Below are 11,002 nucleotides of genomic sequence, written 5' to 3'. Positions count from 1 at the left end.
TTCCGTTTTTGCTATATTTCCGTTTTTGCCATATTTCCATTTTGCTAAATTTCCGTTTTTGCCATATTTCCGTTTTTCCATATTTCCGTTTTTGCTATATTTCCGTTTTTGCCATATTTGCGTTTTTGCCGTATTTGCGTTTTTTCCATAATTGCGTTTTTGCCATAATTGCGTTTTTGCCATATTTGCGTTTTTGCCATATTTCTGTTTTTGCCTTATTTCCGATTTTGCCTTATTTCCGTTTTTGCCATATTTCCGTTTTTGCCATATTTCCGTTTTTGCCATATTTTCGTTTTTGCCATATTTTCCTTTTTGCCATATTTTCGTTTTTGCCATATTTGCGTTTTCGCCATATTTGCGTCTTTCCCATATTTGCGTCTTTCCGATATTTGTGTCTTTCCCATATTTGCGTCTTTCCCATATTTTCGACTTTGCCATATTTGCGGTTATGCCATATTTGCGTTTTTCCCATATTTGCGTTTTTCCCATATTTGCGTTTCTCATATATTTCGTGAACCTTTGACTATTCAGACTATGTTCTACCAACCGATTCCTTCCTCTTGTCAAGTTGTACCACAAGTTTATCTTCTCCCATATTTGCATTTTTCCCATATTTGCGTTTTTCCCATATTAGCGTTTCTCCTATATGTGCGTTTATCCAATATTTGCGGTTTTGCCATATTTTTTCCCATATTTGCGTTTCTCCCATATTTGCGATTGGTCATATTTGCGTTTTGCCATATTTTCGTTTTTGCCATATTTGCGTTTTTGCATATTTGCGTTTCTGCCATATTTGCGTCTTTGCCATATTTGCGTTTCTGCCATATTTGCGTTTCTGCCATATTTGTGTCTTTGCCATATTTACGTTTTTGCCATATTTCAGTTTTTGCCTTATTTCCATTTTTGCCTTATTTCCGTTTTTGCCTTATTTCCGTTTTTGCCATATTTTCGTTTTTGCCATATTTTTGTTTTTGCCATATTTTCGTTTTTGCCATATTTCCATTTTTGCCATATTTGCGTTTTTGCCATTTTTGCGTTTTTGCCATATTTGCGTTTTTGCCATATTTGCGTCTTTCCCCATATTTGCGTCTTTCCCCATATTTGCGTCTTTCCCCATATTTACGTCTTTCCCCATATTTGAGTCTTTTCCCATATTTGCGTCTTTCCCCATAATTGCGTCTTTCCCAATAATTGCGTCTTCCCCATATTTGCGTTTCTGTAATATTACGTGAACCTTCGATGCTTCTGATTATGTCCTACCAACCTATTTATGCCTCTTGCCAAGTTGTGATACAAATTGATCTTCTCCCAAATTTTCGTTTTTCCCATATTTGCGATTTTCTCATATTTGCGTTTTTCATATATTGGCGTTTTTCAAATATTTGCGTTTTTCCCATATTTGCGTTTTTCAAATATTTGCGTTTTTCCCACATTTACGTTTTTCCCATACCTGCGTTTTTCCCATATTAGCGTTTTTCCCATATTTGCGATTACCCCATATGTGCGTATATCCCATATTTGAATTTATTCCATATTTGCGTTTTTCCCATATTTGCGTTTTTCCCGTATCAGCGTTTTCCCCATATGTGCGTTTTCCGCGCATGTGCGTTGTTCCCGCATGTGTGTTTTTCCCGCATGTGCGTTTTTCCCGCATGTGCATTTTTCAAAAACGGTTCAAATGGCACTGAGCACTATGCGACTTAACTTCTGTGGTCATGAGTCGCCTAGAACGTAGAACTAATTAAAGCCAACTAACCTAAGGACATCACACATGTCCATGCCCGAGGCAGGATTCGAACCTGCGACCGTAGCGGTCACGCGGTTACAGACTGAAGCGCCTTTAACCGCACGGCCACACCGGCCCGCATGCGTTTTTCCCGCATTTGCGTTTCTGCCATATTTGTATTTCTGCCATATTTGCGTCTTTGCCATATTTGCGTCTTTGCCATATTTCATTTTTGCCATATTTCCGTTTTAGCCATATTTTTTGTTTTTGCCTTATTTCCGTTTTTGCCATATTTTCGTTTTTGCCATATTTGCATTTTTCCCATATTTGCGTTTTTCTCATATTCGCGTTTTTCCCATATTTGCTTTCTTCCCATATTTGCGTTTTGCCTATATTTGCGTTTCTCATATATTTCGTGAACCATTGACTATTCAGACTACGTCCTACCAACCGATTCTTTCCTCTTGTCAAGTTGTACCACAAGTTTATCTCCTCCCATATTTGCATTTTTCCCATATTTCCGTTTTTCCCATCTTCGCGTTGTAGTAATATTTGCGGATTTGCCATATTTTTTTCCCATATTTCCGTTTTTCCCATATTTGCGATTTGTCATATTTGCGATTTGCCATATTTGTGTTTTGCCATATATGCGTTTTTGCCATATTTGCGTTTCTGCCATATTTGCATTTCTGCCATATTTGCATTTCTGCCATTTTTGCGTTTCTGCCATATTTGTATTTCTGCCATATTTGCGTCTTTGCCATATTTGCGTCTTTGCCATATTTCTGTTTTTGCCATATTTCCGTTTTAGCCATATTTTTTGTTTTTGCCTTATTTCCGTTTTTGCCATATTTTCGTTTTTGCCATATTTGCATTTTTCCCATATTTGCGTTTTTCTCATATTCGCGTTTTTCCCATATTTGCTTTCTTCCCATATTTGCGTTTTTCCCACATTTGCGATTTTCCCATATTAGCGTTTATACCATATTTGCGTTTTTCCCATTTTAGCGTTTTTCCCATATTTGCGTTTTTCCCATTATTGCATTTTCCCGATATTTGCGTATTTCCGATATTTGCGTTATTCCCACATTTGCGTTTTTCCCATATTTGGTTTTTCCCATATTATCGTTTTTCCCATATTTGCGTTTTTCCCATATTTGCATCTATCCCACATTTGCCTCTTTGCCATATTTGTGTCTTTGCAATATTTGTGTCTTTGCCATATTTGTGTCTTTGCGATATTTGCGTTTTTTCCATATTTGCGTTTTTCCCATATTTGCGTTTTTTCCCATATTTGCGTATTTCCCATATTTGCGTATTTCCCATATTTGCGTTTTTCCCATATTTGCCTTTACCCCATATTTGCGTTTTTCCCATATTTGCGTTTTGCCGATATTTGCGTATCTCATATACACTCCTGGAAATGGAAAAAAGAACACGTTGATAACGGTGTGTCAGACCCACCATACTTGCTCCGGACACTGCGAGAGGGCTGTACAAGCAATGATCACACGCACGGCACAGCGGACACACCAGGAACCGCAGTGTGGCCGTCGAATGGCGCTAGCTGCGCAGCATTTGTGCACCGCCGCCGTCAGTGTCAGCCAGTTTGCCGTGGCATACGGAGTTCCATCGCAGTCTTAACACTGGTAGCATGCCGCGACAGCGTGGACGTGAACCGTATGTGCAGTTGATGGACTTTGAGCGAGGGCGTATAGTGGGCATGCGGGAGGCCGGGTGGACGTACCGCCGAATTGCTCAACACGTGGGTCGTGAGGTCTCCACAGTACATCGATGTTGTCGCCAGTGGTCAGCGGAAGGTGCATGTGCCCGTCGACCTGGGACCGGACCACAGCGACGCACGGATGCACGCCAAGACCGTAGGATCCTAAGCAGTGCCGTAGGGACCGCACCGCCACTTCCCAGCAAATTAGGAACACTGTTGCTCCTGGGGTATCGGCAAGGACCATTCGCAACCGTCTCCATGAAGCTAGGCTACGGTCCCGCACACCGTTAGGCCGTCTTCCGCTCACGCCCCAACATTGTGCAGCCCGCCTCCAGTGGTGTCTCGACAGGCGTGAATGGAGGGACAAATGGAGACGTGTCGTCTTCAGCGATGAGAGTCGCTTCTGCCTTGGTGCCAATGATGGTCGTATGCGTGTATGCCGTGCAGGTGAGCGCCACAATCAGGACTGCATACGACCGAGGCACACAGGGCCAACACCCGGAATCATGGTGTGGGGAGCGATCTCCTACACTGGCCGTACACCACTGGTGATCGTCGAGGGGACACTGAATAGTGCACGATCCATCCAAACCGTCATCGAACCCATCGTTCTACCATTCCTAGACCGGCAAGGGAACTTGCTGTTCCAACAGGACAATGCACGTCCGCATGTATCCCGTGCCACCCAACGTGCTCTAGAAGGTGTAAGTCAACTACCCTGGCCAGCAAGATCTCCGGATCTGTCCCCCATTGAGCATGTTTGGGACTGGAAGAAGCATCGTCTCACGCGGTCTGCACGTCCAGCACGAACGCTGGTCCAACTGAGGCGCCAGGTGGAAATGGCATGGCAAGCCGTTCCACAGGACTACATCCAGCATCTCTACAATCGTCTCCATGGGAGAATAGCAGCCTGCATTGCTGCGAAAAGTGGATATACACTGTACTAGTGCCGACATTGTGCATGCTCTGTTGCCTGTGTCTATGTGCCTGTGGTTCTGTCAGTGTGATCATGTGATGTATCTGACCCCAGGAATGTGTCAATAAAGTTTCCCCTTCCTGGGACAATTAATTCACGTTGTTCTTATTTCAATTTCCAGGAGTGTATTTCGTGAACCCTTGACTATTTAGACTATGTCCTACCAACCGATTCTTTCCTCTTGTCAAGTTGTACGACTGTTTATCCTCTCCCATATTTGCATTTTTCCCATATTTGCGTTTTTCCTATATTTGCGTTTTTCCCATATTTGCGTTTTTCCCATATTTGCGTTTTTCCGATATTTGAGTTTTTCCCATATTTGCGTTTTTCCCATGTTTGCGTTTTTCCCATATTTCCATTTTTCCCATATTTGCGTTCTTCCCATATATGCGTTTTGTCCCATATTTGTGTTTTTCCCATATTTGTGTTTTTCCTATATTTGCGTTTTTCTCATACTTGCGTTTTTCCCATATTTGCGTTTTTCCCATAATTGGGTTTTTGCCATATTTGCGTTTTTGCCATAGTTGCGTTTTTCCCATATTTGCGTTTTTCCCATATTTGCATTTTTCCCATATTTGCGATTTTCCCATATTTGCGTTTTTCCCATATTTGCGTTTTTCCCATATTTGCGTTTTTCCCATATTTGCTTTTTTCCGATATTTGCGTGTTTCCCATATTTGCATTTTTCCCATATTTGCGTTTTTCCCATATTTGCGTTTTTCCCATATTTTCGATCGGCCATATTTGCGATTTGCCATATTTGCGATTTGCCATATTTGCGATTTGCCATATTTGCAATTTGCCATATTTGCGTTTACCATATTTGCGTTTTTGCCATATTTGCGTTTTTGCCACATTTGCGTTTTTGCCATTTTTGCGTTTCTGCCATTTTTGCGTTTTTGCCATATTTGCGTTTTGCCATATTTGCGTTTCTGCCATATTTGCGTCTTTGCCATATTTCCGTTTTTGCCATATTTCCGATTTTGCCATATTTTCGATTTTGCCATATTTCTGCTTTTGCCATATTTCCGCTTATGCCATATTTCTGCTTTTGCCATATTTCCGTTTTTGCCATATTTCCGTTTTTGCCATATTTCCGTTTGTGCCATATTACCGTTTTTGCCATATTTCCGCTTTTGCCATTTTTGCGTTTTTGCCATATTTGCATTTTTGCCATATTTGCTTTTTTGCCATATTTGCGTCTTTCCCATATTAGCGTATTTGCCATATTAGCGATTTTACCATATTAGTGTTTATGCCATATTTGCGTTTTTCCCATATTTGCGTTTTTCCCATATTTGAGCTTTTCCCATATTTGCGTTTTTCCCATATTTGGGTTTTTCCCATATTTGCGTTTTTCCCATATTTGCGTTTTACCCGTACTTGCGTTTTTCACATATTTGCGTTTTGCCCATATTTTCGTTTTTCCCCATATTTGCGGTTTTCCCCATATTTGCGTTTTTCCCCATATTTGCGTTTTTGCCATATTTGCGTTTTTGCCATATTTGCGTTTTTGCCACATTTGCGTTTTTGCCATATTTGCGTTTTGCCATATTTGCGTTTTTGCCATATTTGCTTTTTTGCCATATTTGCGTCTTTCCCATATTAGCGTATTTGCCATATTAGCGTTTTTACCATATTAGTGTTTATGCCATATTTGCGTTTTTCCCATATTTGCGTTTTTCCCATATTTGCGTTTTTCCCATATTTGCTTTTTTCCGATATTTGCGTGTTTCCCATATTTGCATTTTTCCCATATTTGCGTTTTTCCCATATTTGCGTTTTTCCCATATTTTCGATCGGCCATATTTGCGATTTGCCATATTTGCGATTTGCCATATTTGCGATTTGCCATATTTGCAATTTGCCATATTTGCGTTTACCATATTTGCGTTTTTGCCATATTTGCGTTTTTGCCACATTTGCGTTTTTGCCATTTTTGCGTTTCTGCCATTTTTGCGTTTTTGCCATATTTGCGTTTTGCCATATTTGCGTTTCTGCCATATTTGCGTCTTTGCCATATTTCCGTTTTTGCCATATTTCCGATTTTGCCATATTTTCGATTTTGCCATATTTCTGCTTTTGCCATATTTCCGCTTATGCCATATTTCTGCTTTTGCCATATTTCCGTTTTTGCCATATTTCCGTTTTTGCCATATTTCCGTTTGTGCCATATTACCGTTTTTGCCATATTTCCGCTTTTGCCATTTTTGCGTTTTTGCCATATTTGCATTTTTGCCATATTTGCTTTTTTGCCATATTTGCGTCTTTCCCATATTAGCGTATTTGCCATATTAGCGATTTTACCATATTAGTGTTTATGCCATATTTGCGTTTTTCCCATATTTGCGTTTTTCCCATATTTGAGCTTTTCCCATATTTGCGTTTTTCCCATATTTGGGTTTTTCCCATATTTGCGTTTTTCCCATATTTGCGTTTTACCCGTACTTGCGTTTTTCACATATTTGCGTTTTGCCCATATTTTCGTTTTTCCCCATATTTGCGGTTTTCCCCATATTCCCGTTTTTCCCCATATTTGCGTTTTTCCCCATATTTGCGTTTTTGCCATATTTGCGTTTTTGCCATATTTGCGTTTTTGCCACATTTGCGTTTTTGCCATATTTGCGTTTTGCCATATTTGCGTTTTTGCCATATTTGCTTTTTTGCCATATTTGCGTCTTTCCCATATTAGCGTATTTGCCATATTAGCGTTTTTACCATATTAGTGTTTATGCCATATTTGCGTTTTTCCCATATTTGCGTCTTTTCCATATTTGCGTTTCTCATATATTTCGTGATCCTTTGACTAATCAGACTATGTCCTACCAACCGATTCTTTCCTCTTGTCAAGTTGTACCACAAGTTTATCTTCTCCCATATTTACGTTTTTCCCATATTTGCGTTTTTCCCAAATTTGCGTTTTCCCCATATTTGCGTTTTCCCCCGTATTTGCGTTTTTCCTATATTTGCGTTTCTCTCATATTTGCGTTTTTCCCATATTTGCGTTTTTCCCATATTTGCGTTTTTCCCATATTTGCGTTTTTCAGTTAATTGCATTTTTCCCATATTTGACTTTTTCCCATACTTTCCGTTTTTCCCCTTTTTGCGTTTTTCCCATACTTACGTTTTTCCCATATTTGCGTTTTTCCCATAATTGCGTTTTTCCCATAATTACGTTTTTCCGATAATTGCGTTTTTCCCATAATTGCGTTTTTACCATAATTGCGTTTTTCCCATAATTGCGTTTTTCCCATAATTGCGTTTTTCCCATAATTGCGGTTTTCGCATATTTGCGTTTTTCCCATTTTTGCGTTTTTCCCAAATTTCCGTTTTTCCCATATTTGCGTTTTTCCCATATTTGCGTTTTTCCCATATTTGCGTTTTTGCCATATTTGCATTTTACCCATATTTGGGTTTTTCCCGTATTTGCGTTTTTCCCATATTTGCGTTTTTCCCATATTTGCGTTTTTCCCATATTTTCGATCGGCCATATTTGCGATTTGCCATATTTGCGATTTGCCATATTTGCGATTTGCCATATTTGCGTTTACCATATTTGCGTTTTTGCCATATTTGCGTTTTTGCCACATTTGCGTTTTTGCCATTTTTGCGTTTCTGCCATTTTTGCGTTTTTGCCATATTTGCGTTTTGCCATATTTGCGTTTCTGCCATATTTGCGTCTTTGCCATATTTCCGTTTTTGCCATATTTCCGATTTTGCCATATTTCCGATTTTGCCATATTTCTGCTTTTGCCATATTTCCGCTTTTGCCATATTTCTGCTTTTGCCATATTTCCGTTTTTGCCATATTTCCGTTTTTGCCATATTTCCGTTTGTGCCATATTACCGTTTTTGCCATATTTCCGCTTTTGCCATTTTTGCGTTTTTGCCATATTTGCGTTTTTGCCATATTTGCTTTTTTGCCATATTTGCGTCTTTCCCATATTAGCGTATTTGCCATATTAGCGTTTTTACCATATTAGTGTTTATGCCATATTTGCGTTTTTCCCATATTTGCGTTTTTCCCATATTTGAGCTTTTCCCATATTTGCGTTTTTCCCATATTTGGGTTTTTCCCATATTTGCGTTTTTCCCATATTTGCGTTTTTCCCGTAATTGCGTTTTTCACATATTTGCGTTTTGCCCATATTTTCGTTTTTCCCCATATTTGCGGTTTTCCCCATATTCCCGTTTTTCCCCATATTTGCGTTTTTCCCCATATTTGCGTTTTTGCCATATTTGCGTTTTTGCCACATTTGCGTTTTTGCCATATTTGCGTTTTCGCCATATTTGCATTTTACTCATATTTGGGTCTTTCCCATATATGGGGTTTTCCTATATTTGCGTTTTAACCATGTTTGCGTTTTTCCCATATTTGCGTTTTTCCCATATTTGCGTTTTTGCCATATTTGCGTTTTTGCCATATTTTGGTTTTTGCCATATTTGGGTGTTTCCCATATTTGCGTTTTTCCCATATTTGCGTTTTTCCCATATTTGCGTTTTTCCCATGTTTGCGTTATTCCCATGTTTGCGTTTTTCCCATATTTGCGTTCCCATATTTGCGTTTTTCCCATATTTGCGTTTTTCCCATATTTGCGTTTTTCCCATATTTGCGTTTTTGCCATATTTGCGTTTTTGCCATATTTTGGTTTTTGCCATATTTGGGTTTTTCCCATATTTGCGTTTTTCCCATATTTGCGTTTTTCCCATGCTTGCGTTTTTCCCATATTTGCGTTTTTCCTGTATTTGCGTATTTTCCATATTTGCATTTTTCCCATATTTGCGTTTTTCCCATATTTGCGTTTTTCCCATATTTGCGTTTTTCCCATATTTGCGTTTTTCCCATATTTGCGTTTTTCCCATATTTGCGTCTTTCCCATATTTGCGTCTTTCCCATATTTTCGTCTTTGCCATATATGTGTCTGTGCCATATTTGCGTCATTGCCATATTTGCATCTTTGCCATATTTTCGTCTTTGCCATATTTGCGTCTTTGCCATATTTGTGTCTTCGCCATATTTTCGTTTTTCCCATATTTGCTTTTTTCCCATATTTGCATTTTTCCCATATTTGCGTTTTTCCCATATATGCGTTTTTCCCATATTTGCGTTTTTCCCATTTTTGCGTTTTTTCCATATTTGCATTTTTCCAATATTTGCGTTTTTGGCACATTTGCGTTTTTCCAACATTTGCGTTTTTGCCATATTTGCGTTTTTCCCCTCTTTGCGTTTTTCTCATATTTGCGTTTTTTTCATACTTGCGTTTTTCCCATATTTGCGTTTTTCTCATATTTGCGTTTTTCCCATATTTGCGTTTTTCCCATATTGGCGTTTTTCCCATATTTGCGTTTTTCCCATATTTGCCTTTTACCCATATTTGCGTTTTACCCATATTTGCGTTTTTCCCATATTTGCGTTTTTCCATATTTGCTCTTTTCCCATATTTGCGTTTCTCATATATTTCGTGAACCTTTGACTATGAAGACTATGTCCTACCAATTGATTCGTTCCTCTTGTCAAGTTGTACCACAAGCTTATCTTCTACCATATTTGCATTTCTGCCATATTTGCGTTTTTCCCTTATTTGCGTTTTCCAATATTGGCGTTTTTGCAATATTTTCTTCCCATATTCGCATTTTTCCCATATTTGCGATTTGCCATATTTATGATATGCCATATGTGCGATTTGCCATATTTGCGATTTGCCATTATTGCGATTTGCCATATTTGCGTTTTGGCCATATTTGCGTTTTTGCCATATTTGCGTTTTTGCCATATTTTGGTTTATGCCATATTTGGGTTTTTCCCATATTTGCGTTTTTCCCTTATTTGCGTTTTTCCCATAGTTGCGTTTTTCCCATGTTTGCGTTTTTCCCATGTTTGCGTTTTTCCCATATTTGCGTTCCCATATTTGCGTTTTTCCCAAATTTGCGTTTTTCCCATATTTGCGTTTTTCCCATATTTTCGTTTTTCCCATATTTGCGTTTTTGCCATATTTTCGTTTTTGCCATATTTTGGTTTTTGCCATATTTGGGTTTTTCCCACATTAGCGTTTTTCCCATATTTGCGTTTTTCATATGCATGCGTTTTTCCCATATTTGCGTTTTTCCCGTATTTGCGTATTTTCCATATTTGCATTTTTCCCAGATTTGCGTTTTTCCCATATTAGCGTTTTTCCCATATTTGCGTTTTTCCCATATTTGCGTTTTTCCCATATTTGCGTTTCTCATATATTTCGTGAACGTTTGACTATTAAGACTATGTCCTACCAACCGATTTTTTCCTCATGTCAAATTGTACCACAAGTTTATCTTCTCCCATATTTGGATTTTTCCCATATTAGCGTTTTTCCCATATTTGCGTTTTTCTAATATTTGCGTTTTTGTCATATTTTTTTCCCATATTTGCGTTTTTCCCATATTTGCAATTTGCCATATTTGCGATTTGCCATATTTGCGCCGTGCCATTAATTCGATTTGCCATTATTGCGATTTGCCATATTTGCGTTTTTGCCATATTTGCGTTTCTGCCATATTTGCGTTTCTGCCACATTTGCGTTTTGCCATATTTGAGATT

At 38.7% G+C, this 11,002-nt stretch overlaps 4 protein-coding genes across 4 annotated transcripts; all 4 read right to left on the bottom strand.

Annotated features, from left to right (window-relative positions):
- Nucleotides 1-925: 925 nt before the first annotated feature.
- LOC126184004 (uncharacterized) lies at nt 926-1,660 on the bottom strand. The gene is made up of 2 exons (XM_049926356.1): nt 1,451-1,660; nt 926-1,216 (listed from the first exon to the last, which is right to left on the bottom strand). The coding sequence occupies exons 1-2, from the start codon at nt 1,658-1,660 to the stop codon at nt 926-928; spliced, it is 501 nt and encodes a 166-aa protein (XP_049782313.1).
- A 180-nt stretch (nt 1,661-1,840) lies between these two features.
- On the bottom strand, nt 1,841-2,661 carry LOC126184002 (uncharacterized). Its single transcript, XM_049926355.1, has 2 exons — nt 2,232-2,661; nt 1,841-2,115 (listed from the first exon to the last, which is right to left on the bottom strand). The coding sequence occupies exons 1-2, from the start codon at nt 2,659-2,661 to the stop codon at nt 1,841-1,843; spliced, it is 705 nt and encodes a 234-aa protein (XP_049782312.1).
- Nucleotides 2,662-4,673: 2,012 nt separating this feature from the next.
- Nucleotides 4,674-5,639, bottom strand: LOC126184001 (uncharacterized). The gene has a single exon (XM_049926354.1). The coding sequence runs from the start codon at nt 5,637-5,639 to the stop codon at nt 4,674-4,676; it is 966 nt and encodes a 321-aa protein (XP_049782311.1).
- A 3,090-nt stretch (nt 5,640-8,729) lies between these two features.
- LOC126184000 (uncharacterized) lies at nt 8,730-10,202 on the bottom strand. The gene is made up of 3 exons (XM_049926353.1): nt 9,972-10,202; nt 9,408-9,896; nt 8,730-9,350 (listed from the first exon to the last, which is right to left on the bottom strand). Exons 1-3 carry the CDS (start codon nt 10,200-10,202, stop codon nt 8,730-8,732), a joined length of 1,341 nt encoding a protein of 446 aa, XP_049782310.1.
- Between the last annotated feature and the right edge of the window lie 800 nt (nt 10,203-11,002).

This window comes from Schistocerca cancellata, chromosome 4, assembly GCF_023864275.1.
Source record: "Schistocerca cancellata isolate TAMUIC-IGC-003103 chromosome 4, iqSchCanc2.1, whole genome shotgun sequence".
NCBI classification, from domain to species: Eukaryota; Metazoa; Arthropoda; class Insecta; order Orthoptera; family Acrididae; genus Schistocerca; species Schistocerca cancellata.
Note: the sequence above shows the minus strand (reverse complement) of the source record. Positions and strands in the feature narration are given on the sequence as shown.